Source organism: Chinchilla lanigera, unplaced genomic scaffold (genome assembly GCF_000276665.1).
Source record: "Chinchilla lanigera isolate Chin_1 unplaced genomic scaffold, ChiLan1.0 scaffold00063, whole genome shotgun sequence".
NCBI lineage: Eukaryota > Metazoa > Chordata > Mammalia > Rodentia > Chinchillidae > Chinchilla > Chinchilla lanigera.
This window is the reverse complement of record NW_004955464.1, coordinates 10,764,605-10,782,596: the sequence shown is the minus strand read 5'-3', so window position 1 is coordinate 10,782,596 and position 17,992 is coordinate 10,764,605. Positions and strand designations below refer to the sequence as shown.

The 17,992-nt window shown below is 52.3% G+C and overlaps 1 protein-coding gene across 1 annotated transcript in view; it reads right to left on the bottom strand.

The window, feature by feature from the left end:
• Positions 1-17,992, bottom strand: part of Trabd2b (TraB domain containing 2B) — a 205,211-nt gene that overhangs the window by 35,129 nt on the left and 152,090 nt on the right. The window contains exon 3 of the mRNA XM_005398637.2: positions 4,409-4,555. Coding sequence (XP_005398694.1) covers positions 4,409-4,555 — 147 coding nt within the window. The remainder of the gene's footprint in view (positions 1-4,408; positions 4,556-17,992) is intronic.

The window sequence follows — 17,992 nt, the reverse complement described above, 5'->3', positions numbered from 1 at the left end:
GAATACATATGGAAAAGAAGACTCACTGCTTCTTCCTGCCTGCCCTGCCATGGACTGTTTCTCTTCTGCCACATCCCTCTGCCATGCCACCTTGCCTTGGAGCCAGCTGACTGGACTGAAACTTCTACAGACTGTGAGCTAAAATAAACCTTTCTTCCTTTAATTTGTGGTATTTTCTTCCTTTAATTTGTGGTTGGGTATTTTATTCCAGCAACAAGGAAAGTGACTAAGACAATGATGATTTTAACTCTTTTGGGAAGATACCTACAAGGGGAAAAGCTGGGTCTAAATGAGTTTTGGAAAGGGCTTAGCACAGTGCATATCACAATAGAAGTCTTGAATGAAATGTTAGCAATTACACACTTAGCCTAGGGCAGTGAAGGTTAACATTTTAGAGAGGATGCCCAAACTGCAAACCAAAGCCCACTTACCTACTGCCAAGTGCCCGTGCTGCAATTAAACTTGAATACTGAGGTTTTAGTTTAGAAAAAACAACCTATACATTAACATCTTTTGTCTTAAAAGAAAAAGAACGCACATGCCATAGGTTCGCCACTACTGGCCTAAGGATGGAGCTGGCTTCATCACCTTCCCTTGCAGTGTCACAGGCTGCCAGTGAAGGGTGGCCTTGGATGGGGGTGGAGATGGAGATAACAAATCGATGGCCGTCAGAACCATCAGAGACCAGGCAGGCAGACTTTTGCTTCCCTTTCCCCTCTTACAAGGGCCCCTAAGACCTGTAGACAAATATGACCTTCCCCCCTGCGCTTCATGACTATAACATGCTCTGGCACAAAAATGCATCTCCACTAATTCCTTAGGGAGCTGAAAACATTGAAAAGGACAAGAACCAAAATGTTGAAAAATCTCAAAGCCATGAAGGAGTCAGGCCAGACGCTCAGGTTCCTTAGGCTACCCAGCTGCTGGCTGACATTCTCTGCAGGTCTGATGCTAATGGGCTGTGGCTCTGTGCCAAGCATGGGGCCTGGGTTTGAGCCAGGGCTGGGATGGAAGCAAATTAATGATGTCACTAGGCTTGTCGGGGGCTTAACTCTCCCATGACGAGTTTAAGTGCAGGACACCTGATAACATTTTAAAGAGGACATGTAAAGTCCCCAGGGTCCTAGAGAGAGGTCTTGGATGGGGTGACGAGGAGATGCCTGGGCAGGGCTGGGCCAGGTCTGGTGTTCAAGTGCTCAGGTCTGTTCATGACACAGATATCACCAAACCCTTCTCTTTACACAGGCACTCAGCAGAGACCTGCTGAGAATGTCTGTGGGTCTGGGCCTGTGTCATGCCAGAGGCCAAAGGGCATCCTGAAACAGGGTCTGTTGCCCTTGATGAGGCCCATAGCTCAGGGGGAGGGTCAGAGATACCCACAAGAGTACTGTGGGGTATGATGAGGGGACATCCAGGGGAGGCCACTGATAATATGATCACATGTCTGTGATCCGTGACAGTCGAGGTTCATGGCTGGAGATGGCTTCACATCTGTGAATTACTTTGATCCTGAACTATATCTCACTGTCAGAAGTACGCGAATTTGGACAAGGCATATCTCAGGTTGGCTGGGGACCCAAGCTAGTCTTCCAAGGATGGGGGTGGGGGCTTCTGGATGGGCTGCTTATGGGCAGTGGCATGACCTGGGGGCTATGAGGCCAGAGCACAGTCATTTCAGAAGGTGAGATGAATGGGCCAGGAAGAGAGGCAGGCTACGTGTGAGGTGTTGCCAGCATGTCTTGCCATGGTCTCCAAAGGTCACTTCATCATCCTTTACGCTGTAGCCTGAGGCATCTCTCTGACCACATCACTGCTGCTATGACTCTGCACGACTCCCACTTTCTTACCCCTGCGCAGCCTGTCTCTACCTGAAATCATGTTTTCAGGAATCCTGTGTTCCCACCCACCCCACCACCAGTCTGCTTGGCTCGGACACCCACATCTGCACCCTCATCAGGTATAGTCACTGTGCAAAGCCCTCCCTGACTGCGAGCAGTGTGGCTAGCCCTGCAGTTTCCATATCCTCAGCTCCCCACAGACTTCTAGGCCTCCAGCTGCAGGTGCAGCCCTACCACAGCCAGGGGTTCAGCCCTGCTACCCCGACACCAGGCTTTCCTCCTTCCTGTATCTGGGACCAGGCTGCCCCTCAGCAAGGGGCCCCATCCTGCCTGTGCTGCCTGTGTGCAGCCTGGTTTGCTAGTCTAATCTGGGTAGCCCAAGCCATGCATCGCCTCTCCCACTTTAGGTACAGACGCAGCTGCAAGCCCCCTGACGCAATTCCTGACTTCCAGGAACAAATCAGGGCCTCACTCTAGCTAAAAGAACATCTGAGCTCGCCACCTCCACCCTGTGCCTCCCTTTCTTTGCTTAGGGTCAGAGCCTGGATAGGGCATCCCTGAGGGCCAACCCCATCAGAGCCAGCTCATTCTGAGTTGGGATCAGGGTCCCTCTGCCAAGAGCTCCCCAGCCCCTCCCCTGGTGGGGCCCCTCCCCTAGTGGATGATGCGGGGTGAAGACTTGCCACAACGTGGGTCACTGGTGAGAATCCCACAGCTTTTGTGGTGTCAGGACTCTTCTGTCCCCCCTCACTTCCTCAGTGCCGAGTCATAGCCCATGCAGTCCTGAGCCTCTCTGGCAAGGCCTCCAGCTCTTTCCTCTTTCACCTTCTAAGCTGCTCCAAGCACACGGAGCCTACACTGGCTCAGGCCATGACGGCTCGCTGACACATTCTCCGTTCCAAGCCCTCAGGTGCCCTTGGCAGTGAGGACCCAGAGATGAACAGCACACCCCTGTGCTCGGAGATCATATTCTGGGGGTGCGGGTGGCAGGCACAGGCAGAACATCCGGGTCCTGACCCTCCACACCTGCAGCATGAGCGAGTGCTCGCCCCTCCCCAGCTCCCTGTCTCTGGCTTGTTTGGGCGTGGCTTTCTCTGCTGGGATATCCCTCCTCCTGTCAACAGCAACTCCAGGTCTGTGGTTTTCCTCCTCACGTGACCCCCTCTGAACTAGCTATCCCTGCCACAGGCTCTAGAAGGGCCTTGCTGCTCCCCCGAACAAGGCTCAAAGCGTGGTGCTAGGAGAGGGTGAGCCCCACCAGGACCATTCTCTCTGGTTTCCCACCACACCCCTTTTTGCATAGCACTGGGCCTGGCATTTACCCTGATTTCACCCATCCATTCAGCTACTATTCACCCAGTCCTACCTGGGCCTGAGACTAGCCAGTTGGCAGATAGCAATGAATAAAACAGACCTGAACCCTGCCCTCATGAAGCTCTCATCCAGCAGGAGGGAGCAGACCATAAGTAGTTTCTAGTGGACATATCAGGCATCCGTCATGTGGGAGGATCTTCCAGGCCATGGGAAAAGTAGAGCATAATAAAGAAATGAGAGGGTGGGAGTGGGGGTCAGGTTGCGGTTCAGACGGTGTCCTCACTGAACTGAGGCTTTTTAGGTGGAGTGATGCAGGGAGTGATTCTGGAAAGGACAATGGGTTCAGAGGATGCTGTCAGTGTGAAAGTGAACACAAGTGAGGTGGGTTCCTGGGACAGCGAGGAGTCCTGTGCCGCTGGTATGTGTGTGGGAAGAGGAAGCTGGAAGACAAGAGGTTGAGCCCAGGAAATGTCCTAAGAAGGGAAGTGGCCTCTTTGGCCTAATTTAAATTCTTGCGTGCATGCCTATTCAAGCACCACTACAGAGGAAGCCAGGACCACAGATGTCTATCCACGGACCAGGAAGGTGTCTCAGAGCAGGTACCATTTGACCATGGCCAAGTGGGAGGGACCCAGGGGAGGGAGGAGCCTGGGTAGAGGCACAGAGGCAAGAAAAGGAATAGCTGCATCAGAAGAACTGAACCTTCACAGGTTCCCAGAACAAGCAAGGCCTGTGGGGTGGGAGGCCTGGGCTGGGACAAGACCGGCTGAGGTAAGTCCCAGAGGGCATTGAATGCTGGGTAAAGTGTTTGGAATTTACCGTGGGGCTCTACTGGCTTGGCGATAATCTTTCCTCTAGGACTTAGACCTGGGTAGAAAGCCCTGGGCTGGACCCAAGTCCAACCTCAGAATAACTGTGGGCTTCCATTTCTTGGGCCTTAGTTTCACCAGACATTGAACTGAACCTCTCAGAGCCCTCCCTGCTTTCACAGGCTAAGCATCCAGAGTCTCAGACTCTAGATTCACACAGATTGGCTCACGCTGCTGCTCTTGATAAGTCGATAACTCAGTAGCTAATAAACCGTGTGGCCTTGAGCAAGTCTCTTTCCTTTTCTGAGCCTCAGTTTTCCCATTTATAAATGGGGGTAACCATAGCTCCTGCTTCTCACGGCTGCAGAGGATAGGTAGGTTCCCTTGGGCCTGGCTTGGAGTCTCTGCAGCTGGTGAACCAGAGGCTGTCAGGTGGAGGAGCCTCACCTGGGATGTGTCATGGTTGAAGATGACAGCGTTGAGGTCTCCACAGTTGTAGTGCTTGATGAGGTCCTCCGTGGTGTAGGGTGCCTGCAGGCTCCCAGCCCGCACACTCTCGTGCTGCAGCAGGGTCTGGTTCAGGGCAAACAGCACCTGGCCAAGGGAGAAAGGGCAGTGAGGGCGGTGCTCAGGGCTGGCTGTCCTCCGGGAGTGGCCCTCCTCCCCTTGGGCTTGGGTATAGGACCCAGCCCCAGCTGGTGCAGCGAACACTTCCACACTTTCTCCCCTGTCCACCACTCTGAGCACTGGCGCCTGCTCTTATCTCTAGCCCTCTCCACACAGGGACCCTCCTGCTGGTCTCACAGCTTATCTAATGATGGGCAAAGTGAGGACCCTGCTGTGACTGGGTTTGAAGTTTCGGGTGGGATTTTCTCTCGGTTCCTTTGTGTTGTGCGCTTAGAAACATCCTAGGATAAGCAGGGTCATTCATTAAAAACACATGCCAACAAAGCAGAATAAACACGGGAACAAACACTAACAGAAACCCAGTTAGGCATGAAGGCCCAACCCACACTCTTATTCAGCTGGCATATGCATCCTCAACTCTTCTGTCTTAGGGCCACTGCGCCTGGTCTTGGGGATGCAGCTGTCCCCAGCCAGACCTGCTAGGTGTCAGGGTCAGCTGCGTGCTGCACAAAAGTCAGGCGCTCAGGCTCCACCTTCCAGAATCAGAATCTCTGCTTCCCACAGGCTCCCTGGGCAATTCCTGAGCAGCCCAACTGGCTGTGGCATTCGAGGGCCATGACTTTCCTGGTGCCTAGCGTACAAAGGTCCTGGAAGATTGTCTAGTCCAATACTTCCATTTCAGATGCAAAAACTAAGCCTCAGGAAGAGGAAGGCACTCGTTCAGTCCACAAGGCTGGAGCAGGAGCCAGATTCAGGGGACTAAGTATTCCAGAAGCCTTCGGCCAAGGGGAGGGAGGAACCTGATCATTAGTGGGTTATTTATCAGCAATGTGGGGAGAAGCTTGTTGCGATCCCTATGCAAAATGACAGGGGGCAACCTGAGGCCTTCCATCCCTGCTGCTTCCCAGCTGCAGCCGCTGCCCTCAGTCCTCAGGCTCTGCTTGTTCTGTTTGCTCAGTGCCCTGGATGACACGGCCTCAAGCTCTCAGCTCACACCGATCTCCCACTGGATCCAAAGCAAAGCCCCTGCCTGCTACCATGCTACCCCACACTCTTTGGTTATAGTCATCTTTTGAAATGGCTTCCCTCTTTTTCTTTCTTGTCCAAAATGCTCAGCATCCCTCCTGTCTCCAGGTCGTTGGACTAGTTTTGAGAAGCGCTCCAAGGCAGGTACCTGGTCACCACCATGGTCAAATAACTTCATTTCTTACAAGGCCTTCATGGCTCTTGTTACGGTTGAGATCTAAAATGGCACCCAAAGCCTCATGTGTTCAGTAGGTGATTGGATTGGGGGTGTGGTATTGAGTTGCTAAATGTGTTGCTAAATGGGGGAAGAGGCAGTTCAGCAGGGACACGACCCGGACAGGTACAGTTCCCTCCCGCTCCTCCCTTTCCTTTCTGCTTCCTGACCACCATGAGGTAAGCAGCTTCACCCAGGCCTTTCCACCTTGCCATTTCTGCTTGGAGCCAGGGACTGTAAAAGTGAGCCACAATCAAACTCCTTTAATTGATAGGTGTTAGGTATTTTGTCCCAGCAAAGACAAAGTGACTAAGATACCTCCCAGTACTAAACTACTCAACGCTTTTTAAACAAATCTCCTGCCTTGGACCCTCTGTGTACTCCCTTCTGTCTACTGGGAAGATCCTGCTCCTCCATTCTCTATTCTCCACTTGCAAATGTCACTTGGCTATCAGGGCTTCACCCAGACTTCTCCTCCAAGGAACTTCTCTGGCCCACCTGGGGGCCGGTGGATAAGCTCCTCCCTTTGACTGCCCTGGTCTCTGTGGTAATAACTGATAGATTGATAACCTGAAATCTTTATACCTCCCTGCACCCATGCCCCTCACCATGGGATTTTGGAGCTCCTTTCCATTTTAATTTTGGACTCTCTTCAGGTAATGGGATATCAGGAATCTTTACAAACAAAGTAGGGTGTCTTAGTTATTTTTCTCAATGCTGAGACAAAATACTCAACACCCATAAGTTAAGTGAGGGAAGGTTTATTTAGCTCACAGTTTGTAGAGTTTTAGTTCACAGTTGGCTGGCTCCGAGGCAGGGTGGCATGGCAGAGGAGCAGTGCAGAGGGGAAACAGTTCATGGCAGGCAGAAGGCAGGAAGCAGCAAAGCTGTGAAGTAGCAAGGAAGCAAGCAGCAAGCAGCCATGGCAGTCTTTTTTTTTGTCCCTTGTATTATATCCAGGCTAGAAGACTTTAGATTGGGTAGCACTCACATCCAGATTGGGCCTCCCCATTATTTATACTCAGAACTATGCCAAACAAATAAGTGGACTAATTTAGTAATCACACACCCTTAATCTCAGCATCCTACACTGGATCCAGCCACCTCAACAAAAGCCCCATCTATGACTGCATAAGGCATTGGGAGGACATCTAGACACAAGGTATACCAGGGCAAACAGTTGGGTGCTACGGCTGCTTCACACACTTCTGCCATGGCTCTGAGAATGACATAGGTCAGCCTGCCATAGGATGAGACCTAGACAAGCCAGACATGTAAGCCAAGAAGATAAGCGAACCTACCCCCAACTGGCCCTAGCTGCATGAGCAGTGAACTCCACTGTTGTTACACAGCATAATTCTGGCACCAGGTGATTGATGTGCTATGCTTCTTTTTACCATGGTGTGAACATTGGCTTGTTATTGCTGTTTAGTTACAGCCCCTCAGTGAGCTTCTTGAAGACAGTAATTGCAACTTATTCTTGAATCTGTGCTTTCAGCATTGTACCAGGTAAAGAAGATGTCACTTCTTTCCTTTAGTATCTTGACATCTGCTGCAGTCATGTTCTAGTTCAGGATACTTGCTAATCTCTTAAGAATAACCTCTAGAACTGGGCATTTCTATCTGCTTTATGAGGCAGGCTACCACCATGTGGCAGAAATTCCAAGCAAGACACATAATCTGAATAAAAAAGCTCCTCAAATAGGTATGCATGACCCGGCCAAATTGCTGACATAGGCAAGAGAGCCAAGCTTGTGCTCGTGAGAGCCACTCCACCCATCCCCTCCCAGCTTGTTAGCATCTGGCAGGAGAGCTGGATGTGCAGGATGCAGAAGCCTAGGCTGCTCTCCCTAATGAGCTGGCTAGAGATGAGGTCAGAGCCCCCCACCCCCCACCCCACCTTGGAGCCTTCTCCAGGTCCCTGGGCTCTGGCCACCACCGCTGAAATCTGATCTGCAGCCATCTGGTGCAGGGTGTCGATGGCAGCATGGTGACTGGGGATGGATTACAGGAGGCAGTGGCCCTGTTACTTTGGACATTGCTAAGGCAACAGGCACTTCCTCCCACACGGCACATGCCTTGTATGAAAGTGACCGTGTCAAAGTGATCCCCTCTCCTCCTCTGAGGGCCTTGGACACACAAACTTCCGGCAACTACACCTGGCCTCTGCACACACCTTCCTGGCTGCTCCTCTGTTTGGGCAAAGTACTACCTGACCTGCGGTGAGGTCATTGGCCTAGGTGTCAGAAGACCTGGCTGCAGGGGAAAGGGCTTCCTTGGACCCTTCTTGACTCATGGAGTCATTTCTGCAGTCATGTGACCTTCACGCAGTGGGGAGGTGTTGTAGAGGATTAAGTATATTACAATCTGTAGGGTGTTAAGAGTAGTCCTGGCATGTAGTAAGTGCTGAATATGTGTTGGTTAAATAAAACTTAGTAGAAAATAGACCCAAACCTTCCCAGCTTAGAGCTTAGAGCTGGGAGGGACTCTGGAGGTCATCTGCTCCAGAGGAGTCCAAACCATTTTTAGTCATGGAATCCTTTCCTGTTGCTGTTGTTTTCCAAAGGAGCTTTACTTGGAACTCTAAATGTGGAGCAGATAGAAATGGTAACTTGGCTGGTGATGTAGGGAGCCAGACTAGAGCCCTGTAGCTAGGCTAGGTCAATGTTCCCTGTAGCAGGGATGCTCGTGATTGAATATTCTGGAATCCAGTTCGAGAATCATTGATGTCATCTTATGCCCTCATCATATGAAAGAGGAGAGCAGAACAGAGGTTCCTGAGCAGGTGGGCTTGCCCAAGACGACACTGTGAATGGAGGCAGAGGGGCTCAGTCTCAGTACCCCAACTCCCAACCCAGAGCTCTCTGCAGGGCCCCAGACTAATGGCTGTGGTAGGATCTCCAGATGTTCACTGGCACGGTCCATGTTCCTCCACACCCACCGTCATGCCCATTTTCTTTCTAGACCTCTGTGAAATAGCCAGGAGTATTTAGCATTGGTGTGTTGCAGACAGGAAATTATGGCCAGGCCATTTAAAAGGCTCAGCAGTGTGCCTCATCTGAAGAGTGACAGAACTAGGCCTGAAACTTGTCACACTTGGCTCCGTCCACTTGGATGGGATTTGGTGTCTCCATAGACCCCTGTGCGCAGAGTGGTCCGGTGGCACTTATCTCACTGAACTGTCCCTGTTCCCTGGCTCTCCTCAGGAGACCTCTGTCTCCTCTCCTCTTTCATGTGATGAGGGTGACCCCTCAGGAGGTACTGCAAAAGGAAGGATGCTGATCTGGAATCTGTACCCTTTGTAGGTATCTTCATCCATTCATTGCTGGGCTCCTTAGTTTATTGTGTACTTACTATGTGTCAGGAACTTTTTAAGCTAATTAATTCTTTAATATTTACAGTAACTCTGAGGTAAGATTTTTTTTGAAAAAGGCAGCAAAGAAAGTTTAAGCATCTTGCCAAATGATAAAGCTGGAGAAGGGTGAGATGGGCATTTGCATCAGCTCTACAACCTTTTCTCTGAGTTACTACTGCTCACTAGGGCCTCCCTCTGTTCCCTCAGGAGACAATCAGTAGGGATGGTGCTCTCATTTTCAGAAGGGAAGCTGAGGGGAGTCAGGTCCAAGGCCACACAGCTGGTAAAGGCCAGAGCTGGGGATTGAAATTCACCAATCTGGGTCCACACCAGGTTCCTACAACCAGGACCAGGACTTCAAAGCAATATGTCCTCATTCATGAGCATTCTTGGTGGTTCTGACAGGAGGGAAGCTATGCTCATTCATTGATTCATTCATTCATTCTGCAAACGGCCTTTCAGCTGCTTCTCAGCAGGGATCTGAGTGTGGTAGATTTTTAGCGTGTGGTGGATTTTTAGAGTGTGGTGGATTTTTAGAGTGTGGTGGATTTTTAGAGTGTGGTGGATTTTTAGTGTGTGGTTTCCAACCACATGGGCTCATTTTAAGGGAAGAAGTGTCCCTTGCCATCACTGTGAAGGGGACAGATGCACAGGCTGTAAATGAAGTGTTGGCCCTGGCTTCTGCCTCCTTCTCAGTCACCCTGCATTCCTCGGTCTGGTGCTGCTCAGACTCCCAGGCCACCTTAGAATAACAAACCTTCCTCACTTGGAGCCTCAGAGCCTCGGTGGCCTACTCTAGGATAATGTTTATGATAAGGCTTTGACATGGAATAACAAACACCAGGCCAAAGCTTGAGCTGCCTCACTCCCCCGGACGACAGCCTGGAAGCCTGGCCAGCAAGAGCCCCCGTGCATCCTAACAACCCCCTTTGCCAAGGCTCGCCAGGCACAAGGTGGCCCATGGCGTCTGCCGAGTGTGGGCTGGGAGTTTAAGTACATCTTTGAATGTGGCCTTAGGATGGAGTGAGGCTGGCGCCAGGAGGGTGGGGACAGGTTTACTGTTCCAGAGCAGTTCTGGATGGGCTGGAATGCTGGACTCTGTGACGGGTATTTGATGGCCCAGTAATGGCACTGTGAGCCGAAGGCAGCAGGACCCCCTCTTCCAGGAAGGAGATTTGGTAGGGGCCTCTTGGTAGAGGCCTGGCTCTCAGGCTTGGGGTCTGAGGTGGGTCAATGACCACCACCAACCTGCCCTGGTCCCCAAGCCATTTAGCCATGCTCACTGAGCACCTCCTGTGGGTCAGGAGCTGGGAGTTAGCTGGACACAAAACCAACAAGAAGCTCTGCTCTCCTGCTGGGGGTACAGAGAATAAGCAGTGTCATTAGTAGAACATCGATATCTAGCCATTGGAGACACAGCAATGATTCCGCGGATCTTGGAGCTAAGACTGCCTCCTGCCATGCTGGACCCTCAGGCCCAAGTCCAGAGACCACAAAGCCCCGACAGGGAGGCTGGCTTTGGGTCCTGACCACGGGGGGCAACGGGCTGCTCCTCTACAGTGGAGGCAGGGAGAGTGTATAGAATATAGGAGATCGAGGGCAGGTCAGCACTGCTATGTCCTGTGATAAAGTCAACTGGAAACGACAACATCTACAAGTGGCCCAGACCTTTCAAGGTTGAAGTTTATTTAGGTCACCAGCCAGGTTCAGGACCACGGCCAGCTTAGGTTCTAGCTGAGGACCAAGGGAACACAGAATGGTGGTGGAGGACAAAGATGGTTATAAATATCAGCTATCACCGCATGGGATCAGTTATGGGAACCAGGGTTGTAACTGTCACGAGGTTTTCTCCTTATTCTGTTATCAAGCTGTTTGTGTATGTGTGTGAGCAGGTGTGTATATCTCAGATATTTTGTTTTCTTCCCTCTCTTACTCCCTTATCATGTAACAGATATATTGACTTCATATTATAGGATTTAAGTCTTACTGACTTTACATCATAGTGTTTGAGTTACAGGATATCAAGGTGAAGAATGAGCCAACACAAGGACTTTGTACCCTTCTGGGGAAGGATTAGTACATTTTTGGTTGTACACAATACTGTGTGCATCATGTGAGGCCACACTCCACCCATGTCACTGTATTGACTTGAAGAGTAAGTGTGGTTTGAGGCAGTGCCCATGGGCTCCAAGTTGACAAGAGGTAAACTTACGATGGTTAAGTTTGTGCATCACCTGGGCTGGGCCATGGTCCCATGGTCCCAGATTTGGTCAAACACTTTTCTAGATGTTTTTATGTAGAAATTTTCTCAGATGAGGTTGACATTTAAATCAGTAGACTTTGAGGAGGGGAAGATAGCTCTCCATAATGTGATTGGGGCTTATCCAATCAGTTGATAGCCTTAAAGGAAAAAGTAGGAAGCCTTTCAGAGAAGGGGGAATTCTGCAGCAGACTGCCCTTGGAATGGAACAACAGCATCAACGCTTCCTTGGATTTCCCACTGCCAGTCCACCCTGCAGATGGCGGGCTTGTGTGGTGTTTGGTTCTAAAATGTTTCCCAAGACCATGGGCTCAAGGCTTGGTTGCCTGCTAGTGGAGGGTGACTGGTTCATGAGGACTCTAAGTTCATCAGTGGATTAATCCATTAATGGATCATCATAATTTGATGGCATTATTGGAAAGTGATAAACAGGAAGTGGGGCTAATTGAAGGGAAGGAGTCATTAGGGTATGGCCTTGGGAAGTGTAACTTGTCCCTTGTCCCCAGTCCTTTTCTCTGTCAGGCTTTCTCTCTGTCTTTCTACACACACACACACACACACACACACACACACACACACACACACCTGTATAGTCAGTGACAGATACAGATATGTACTCATGCACACCTTCCATCAGTTCCTGTTTCTCTGGGGAACTAATATAATAGATGCTACAAAAAGCAAACCCAGCAGGACAGGGGTCATGGAGTAGCGATGGAAGGAGGACCAGCAGGTGCATGTGAGGAGAAGCAGAGGCCAGGTAGCTGGAGCTGAGCAACAAGGAGAATGATGGGGAGTGAGATTGGAGCTGCTGAGCAGGCCACATTACAAGGACCCCTGTAGACCTGGGAAACCACATCACACTAGAATCCTTCCAGATAAGGGTCATGATTCTCATACGACAAGGGCAGAAACTGAGGCCTTGGAGATGGTGAGGTCTCTTGCTCGGGGTCCCACTCTAGAGAATCAGAACTGGGATTCCAACCCAGGTCCACCTGAAAGGTCCTGGGTTCCCTCTGCCCTCACTGGGTCCTCACTGAGAAGCCACCTCCACCAAAGCATTGGGAAGAAGGGCAGACATCAGCAGCATGGTGGGGCCTGGTCCTGAGCAGTCAGCTGGAAAAAGAAGGGATGTAGGAGCCTAAGTCAGACTGCGCTCTTGGAGCCCAGTGCCAAGTAATCTGCCTGGTATATGGCCTCCACGTGCTCACTCTGCCCAGCTGAGGGAAACTATGCCTAGCCCCAGGCCCTTTGCCTATGTGCCTCTTTGCCCAGAAGTCCCTCTCTTGCCCCATACACATGTCTTGTGGTGCCCTGCTGCAGAAGCTCCCTCCTTCAGGAGGATCTTCTTCCTAAGCCATGAAGTGCCTGGCATTTCCCAGCCCATGACATTTCCCATCTTGTCACAGTGTAGTGCCTGTGCTTCCCCGCCCAGACAGTGGACACTACATGGACACTCCCTTAGTCTTCACTGATTTCTCAGCGCAAATCCAGTGCCAGACACAGACAGAGGAGATGCTGGAGAAATACTTGCAGATCAAACGGATGAATGAAGAAATGAATGAGAAGTCCAGAGTGTCCCCTGTCCCAGGCGCCTCTTCCAGAGCCTCTCGCCACTGGGACTCAGTATGCGCCATGCTATGGACTGAGTGGAGACTTGCTCTGGAACTGGGGTAGACTCATCTGTCAGCACCCTAGGGAGGGGCGAAGAGCAGCTCCGCTTCACAGGAAGCTTTCTCTGGCTTGGGGACACTGACTCAAAGGTTAGAGCCTGCCAGGCTCCAGTGCTATTATTTATTTATTCTCTTTGCCCCATTGACAGCACCAAAGCGGTGCCGACTACTTCCCAGCTTCCTGCTCAGTGTTCTGAGTCTTCCCGGCTTCCGGCATGGAATCCTGTCTCCGGACATGAGGCTACTGAGCAGCAGGCAGCCAAATAAACACGAGGCTTCCTGGAGCCAGAGCCTGGCTCTGGGCTGGGAGAGAGGCAGAGATCCAGCTACCATCTGACTCTTCACTGTGAAGCCACAGGCAAGTCATTTTCCTTCCTTGGGCCTCAGTTTACCCACCTGTGAAAGGGACCAACTGAAACGTCCATCGAACAAGTAGTTATATGCCAGATGTTCTTCCAGGCCTGGCAGCCCCGCTTCTTCCAGATGACCACTCAGGATCTGCCCCACCGCTCTGTTTATGGCCCAGCCACCCTCACAAGAACTGCAGACTCAGGTTTGAGTACAGATGGCCCCCGCTCCAGGATGCTGCCAGGTGGACGTAGCAGAGCGGCCCACATCCTCCTCCTGCCCAAGGCGGGGGCTGGCTCCTCAGCGCTCTCCTGGGCGGGCATGGGGAGGCCTGACTCACCGAGCTTCCTTTCCTTCTCATCTCTGAATGCCTGGCTGCTCCACCCAGAGACCACCCTTAAAGATCTCAGTGTTCCTCCTCTGTCCTTCAAGTCGTGCCAGGAAATGCTCATAAATCCGGAGCCACCCACATGATGACAGCAATATTCTGCCGGGCAGGGAGGCTAATGGCTGGGGCTGTCCCAGAGCGGGGGGGTCTCCAGGAAAGGTGTTCATGTGGGGTCTGCCTTTGAGGGGAAGCCGGGTCCCTTGATTTTCAGTTTTTTGGTACAGAGAGACCCAAGCGAGACCAAAAACCCAGATTCTTGTACTGCAGGCTCCAGCCCAGACCAGCTGGGGGATCTTGATGGGCCACAGGATCCTTCTGAGACATGAGGTGTAGAAGAAATTGTCTTACTCAGCCCTGGAAGTCCTACTCAGGGGGCCAATCTTAGGACAGGACAGCCCACCACGGCATAACAAACTAAATGGTCTGTGGTTCAGGCACTGTGCCTATGGAAGCTTATGTATTCTAACAGCATTAGTGAGCCCACTTTATTGACAGGGAGCTCAAGGCTCAGAGAAGTAAGTGCCATTCACTGTCCCCTAGTGCTGGGCTCTGTGCCAGGGCCGGGGCTCTGCAGCTTTAACCCACCACGCTCTCCCTACTTCCTTCTACTGTCGATCTCTTCCTGTTTCTCTAGGAACCGTCCCTGACCTCCTAACCGAATACACTGCCCGCGGGGGAAAAGAGAGCAACAGGTAGTGGGAAGTCCCAGAAAAGCATTTCTAGACCAAGCTACGCTCAGCTATAAACTTGGAGCAACTTCAAAGTGATGGAGGAGATGGAGGGAAAGAGGTAATTGTAAAGCCAAATGATAGCTAATGATAAAAGGAAAGCACAGGAGGTTTGGGGCCTCCCAGGTTGGGTTTCTAACCCAGGCTGAGCCTTAGTGCAGGAATCTAGGGGTCTGGCTGAGCTGAGAAGGATGAACAGGGCGGAAGGGGAATGAAGGTGAGTGTCTGCGCAGTGCACCGTGAGTTTAAAGATGGGTTGGGAGGGGTCTCTGCCTGAGCAGCACCCACAGCGCTTCTCTTCCTCATCTTCAGCCCGTCACGCAGGGAGGCCGCAATGGGTGGGGAACTAGAGATGAGCTGACTGAGGCAGAGGGGGGAGCCAGGTCCCCATGGGAGGTGATCAGCCAGGGGTGGTCTCGGGCACCGTCGTGATTGTCCGTGAGCAGCTGCTTCTATTGGCTAGAAATATGCCATTTTTATTTTTCCTGCTGTCCCAGACCTGCCCTGCTGACACAGCTGCCTAGACTTCAAAAGACAAGTCTCCATTTTCATTTGCAAAATCAGTATGAAATTCCTAGAGGGCCTGTCTAATTCCTTTGGTCTGACCACACAGCAATTACCAATTTGCAGGGCGGAGGGGGTGGGAGCTGCACAGGCTCTCCAGGGGTGGGAGGACCTTTGCTCTGCTTTGGTCTTGGGCAGCTGCCAGCGAGGGCCGGCTTGGAGTGGGTACCTTCGGGCGCCGAGGGTGGGTGGGGTTGGCTGTGTGAACGCTCAGTCATGATGAGAGATATAAGAAGACGCCTCTGCAATGGACGGCTAAGCCACCATCACCAGAGAGCTGCAAACAGGGCAGGCCTCAGAACAGCTCAAACCTGGCACCTGGCAGGCTGTTTTGGTGCTCTGGTTCCTTTAGTGCCGTGCTGTGAGGATGTGGGAAGGCCCTGCTCCTTCCTGGACCTCAGTTTACCCATTTGTCAAATGGGGGGAATATTTGTCTTGCCTGCTTGAGACTAACGTTATCAAAACCTCATAGAGTATTTGTTATTCTTCATTAGAACACACACACACACACACACACACACACACACACACACACACTTCTGTTTCCTATGAGTTAGGGTGGATCCTGAAAGACTGCTGCAGGTATACTAAGGAGGAGCCAGATGGTAGTGTGTAGGGGCTGAATTCCTACTGACCCTGTGCCCTGTGCTGGCTCCTGGAGCCACGGACTAAATCAGCATCCTTTCCATCCTTGAGGACATGTGGCCAGGAGTGGATGGAGCTAGGGAGGAGGGGCCCTAGGAGAACTTGCCACAGGTTGATGCAACACTCTTATGGCTATGGCTGAGGGGTGGACAAGGGGCTATGGGAGCTCCACAGGAGGAGTGGAGGCCACAAACAGGGGGCTCTCAAGGGAAGTGACTACAGGGTTACCCTTTGGGAGCAAGAGGAAGGAAAGGAATTCCAGGGGGCAGCAACCTGAGTCATAGGAACGGGGGCTGCATGAGGCTGGCAGGCTCAGGGCTGGCAGAATCGCACCTGCGGGACTGAGGCTGGCGGTGAGAGGAGGAGGGTGTGGCATGGAACCGGACGTTATTAAACAGGGCGTTACCAGTCAGATTTTGGGTTTAGAAGCTGCCCTCTGGCTACTGCATGGAGAAAGGGTTGGCAGGCGCGGAGGATGGGCAGGAAATAGCCTCAGTCTCGAGCCAGGGTAGGGGAGGAGGCCCTGCCCGGGCCCTGGGGCTTTGGGAATGGAGGAAGAAGCTGGAGGGCCCAGAAATCTCCTGGCTTTGCATGGCTACCTTGTCCAACTCTGGCCTCTGAGGCTCTGCTCTCCCCCACCCCTCCACTGCCCCCTCGCCACAGCCCTGGGTTGGAGCACGGTCCCTCACTGCCTCTTCCTCCACTTTCCAAATCCCCAGTCCCCCTCAAGGGAACAGCTGCCAGAAGAGGGGCACACGCAGAAGTGCAGGAAGGAAAGCCAGGCACCCTGCGCCCTGACAGTCCCGGGGGTAAACGCCCTTCCTAGGGTGCACTGAAGGAGGCAGCTGCCTCAAACCTGGCCCAAGGAATCCCACGAGGTTGGAGCACAGCTTCTGATTTCTGTTTGAAGCCACAGCAAACACTTCCTGGGAATGGATGGGAACCATAGAGACCGGCACGGCCGAGGGACACAGAGGTGAGCGTGCCCTCAGATCCTGCACGGGGCTCCTCATGGTGCACAGGGGACATGCAGTTGCAGAGAGGGCAGGAAGGTGCCCAAGGTCACATAGCAAGCCAGAGGCTGCAGACTAAGGCCAGCCGCTGTGAGGCAACTGTCTGCTTCCCTTGGTCAGCTCAGGTCTCCTGTGCCCCGAATTCCTCCCACCCCCACCACTGAAAGAGAAAGTGTTTTTAGACCCAAGGCAAAAGAATGTGAAAGTGAAATCTGAGCCTTAGTCTTGGGAGAAGAACACAGAGAAGTCAGACACATGCTAGATGAGCAAAGATCTGCTTACACCGCAGATGCGAAACTCTGTGCTATCCAAGGCCTCTTTGCTGCACAGGTCTGACCCGGGAGGACAGGTTGAGTGAGAGGCGCAAAGGACTCCCGAGAGAGCCAATTAAAGGGGCCAATCTGCATCCAGGACCCACAGGAGCAGAGGGAGGATCGCCTGCCTCAGTGCTTAGCTGTGCCTGGAATTGTCCTGCCTGAACCTGTCCCCCGGTCCTGCCGGGGCAGGAGAAGACCTTGCCGGCCCCCACTCGTCCACAGCCCTGCTCCCCCTGGAGTCTCATCAGCTCCCTGAGCGTCTCCAGCTCCAGTCTGTCTGCCTCCTCTTTCATGGGCTCTTTCGTCCAGGAAGCACAGCTGAAGGCCAGAACCTCTGTCTGCTCTGGGACATCTCGGGCTCTGAGTGACTTGAGTGTGTGTAAGAAGTTTGAGGCGTTGGGGGGGGCAGTGCGGGGAGGACAGACATGTCAGGAGTTCGGACTGTGCTGGGTGCTATCCCAGTTAGGCACTAAGAAGCCTAACTGCAGACCTACAGTCTCACACGCAGCTAAGGTGTGTGTTTGTTCTGCCACAGAAATGTAGGGGCGCAGAGGTGCTGAGATGAATGCGACTCAGTCCCTGCTTCACAATGTGGAGGGGCCCCATCCATCCACTCCACTACGTCTTGAATGGGCCCCTGTGGGTTTGTGTCTTCGGCCCCCTCTCCCTCCACACTCTCCCTCTGACCAGTGTTTTCCGTTGCTGCTGGAAGCTTTGTACTCCATGACTTCGCGTCCCAAGGCCAGCTACGTCTTCTATCCTGAGCATCCTTGACGTGATGCAGGGCCTACTGGCTCTGGCCCTCACGGGGAAAGAGCATGCCATACGTGGGCTAATCTTTAAAAATCATGAACAAGACTCGGCATTCCCAGG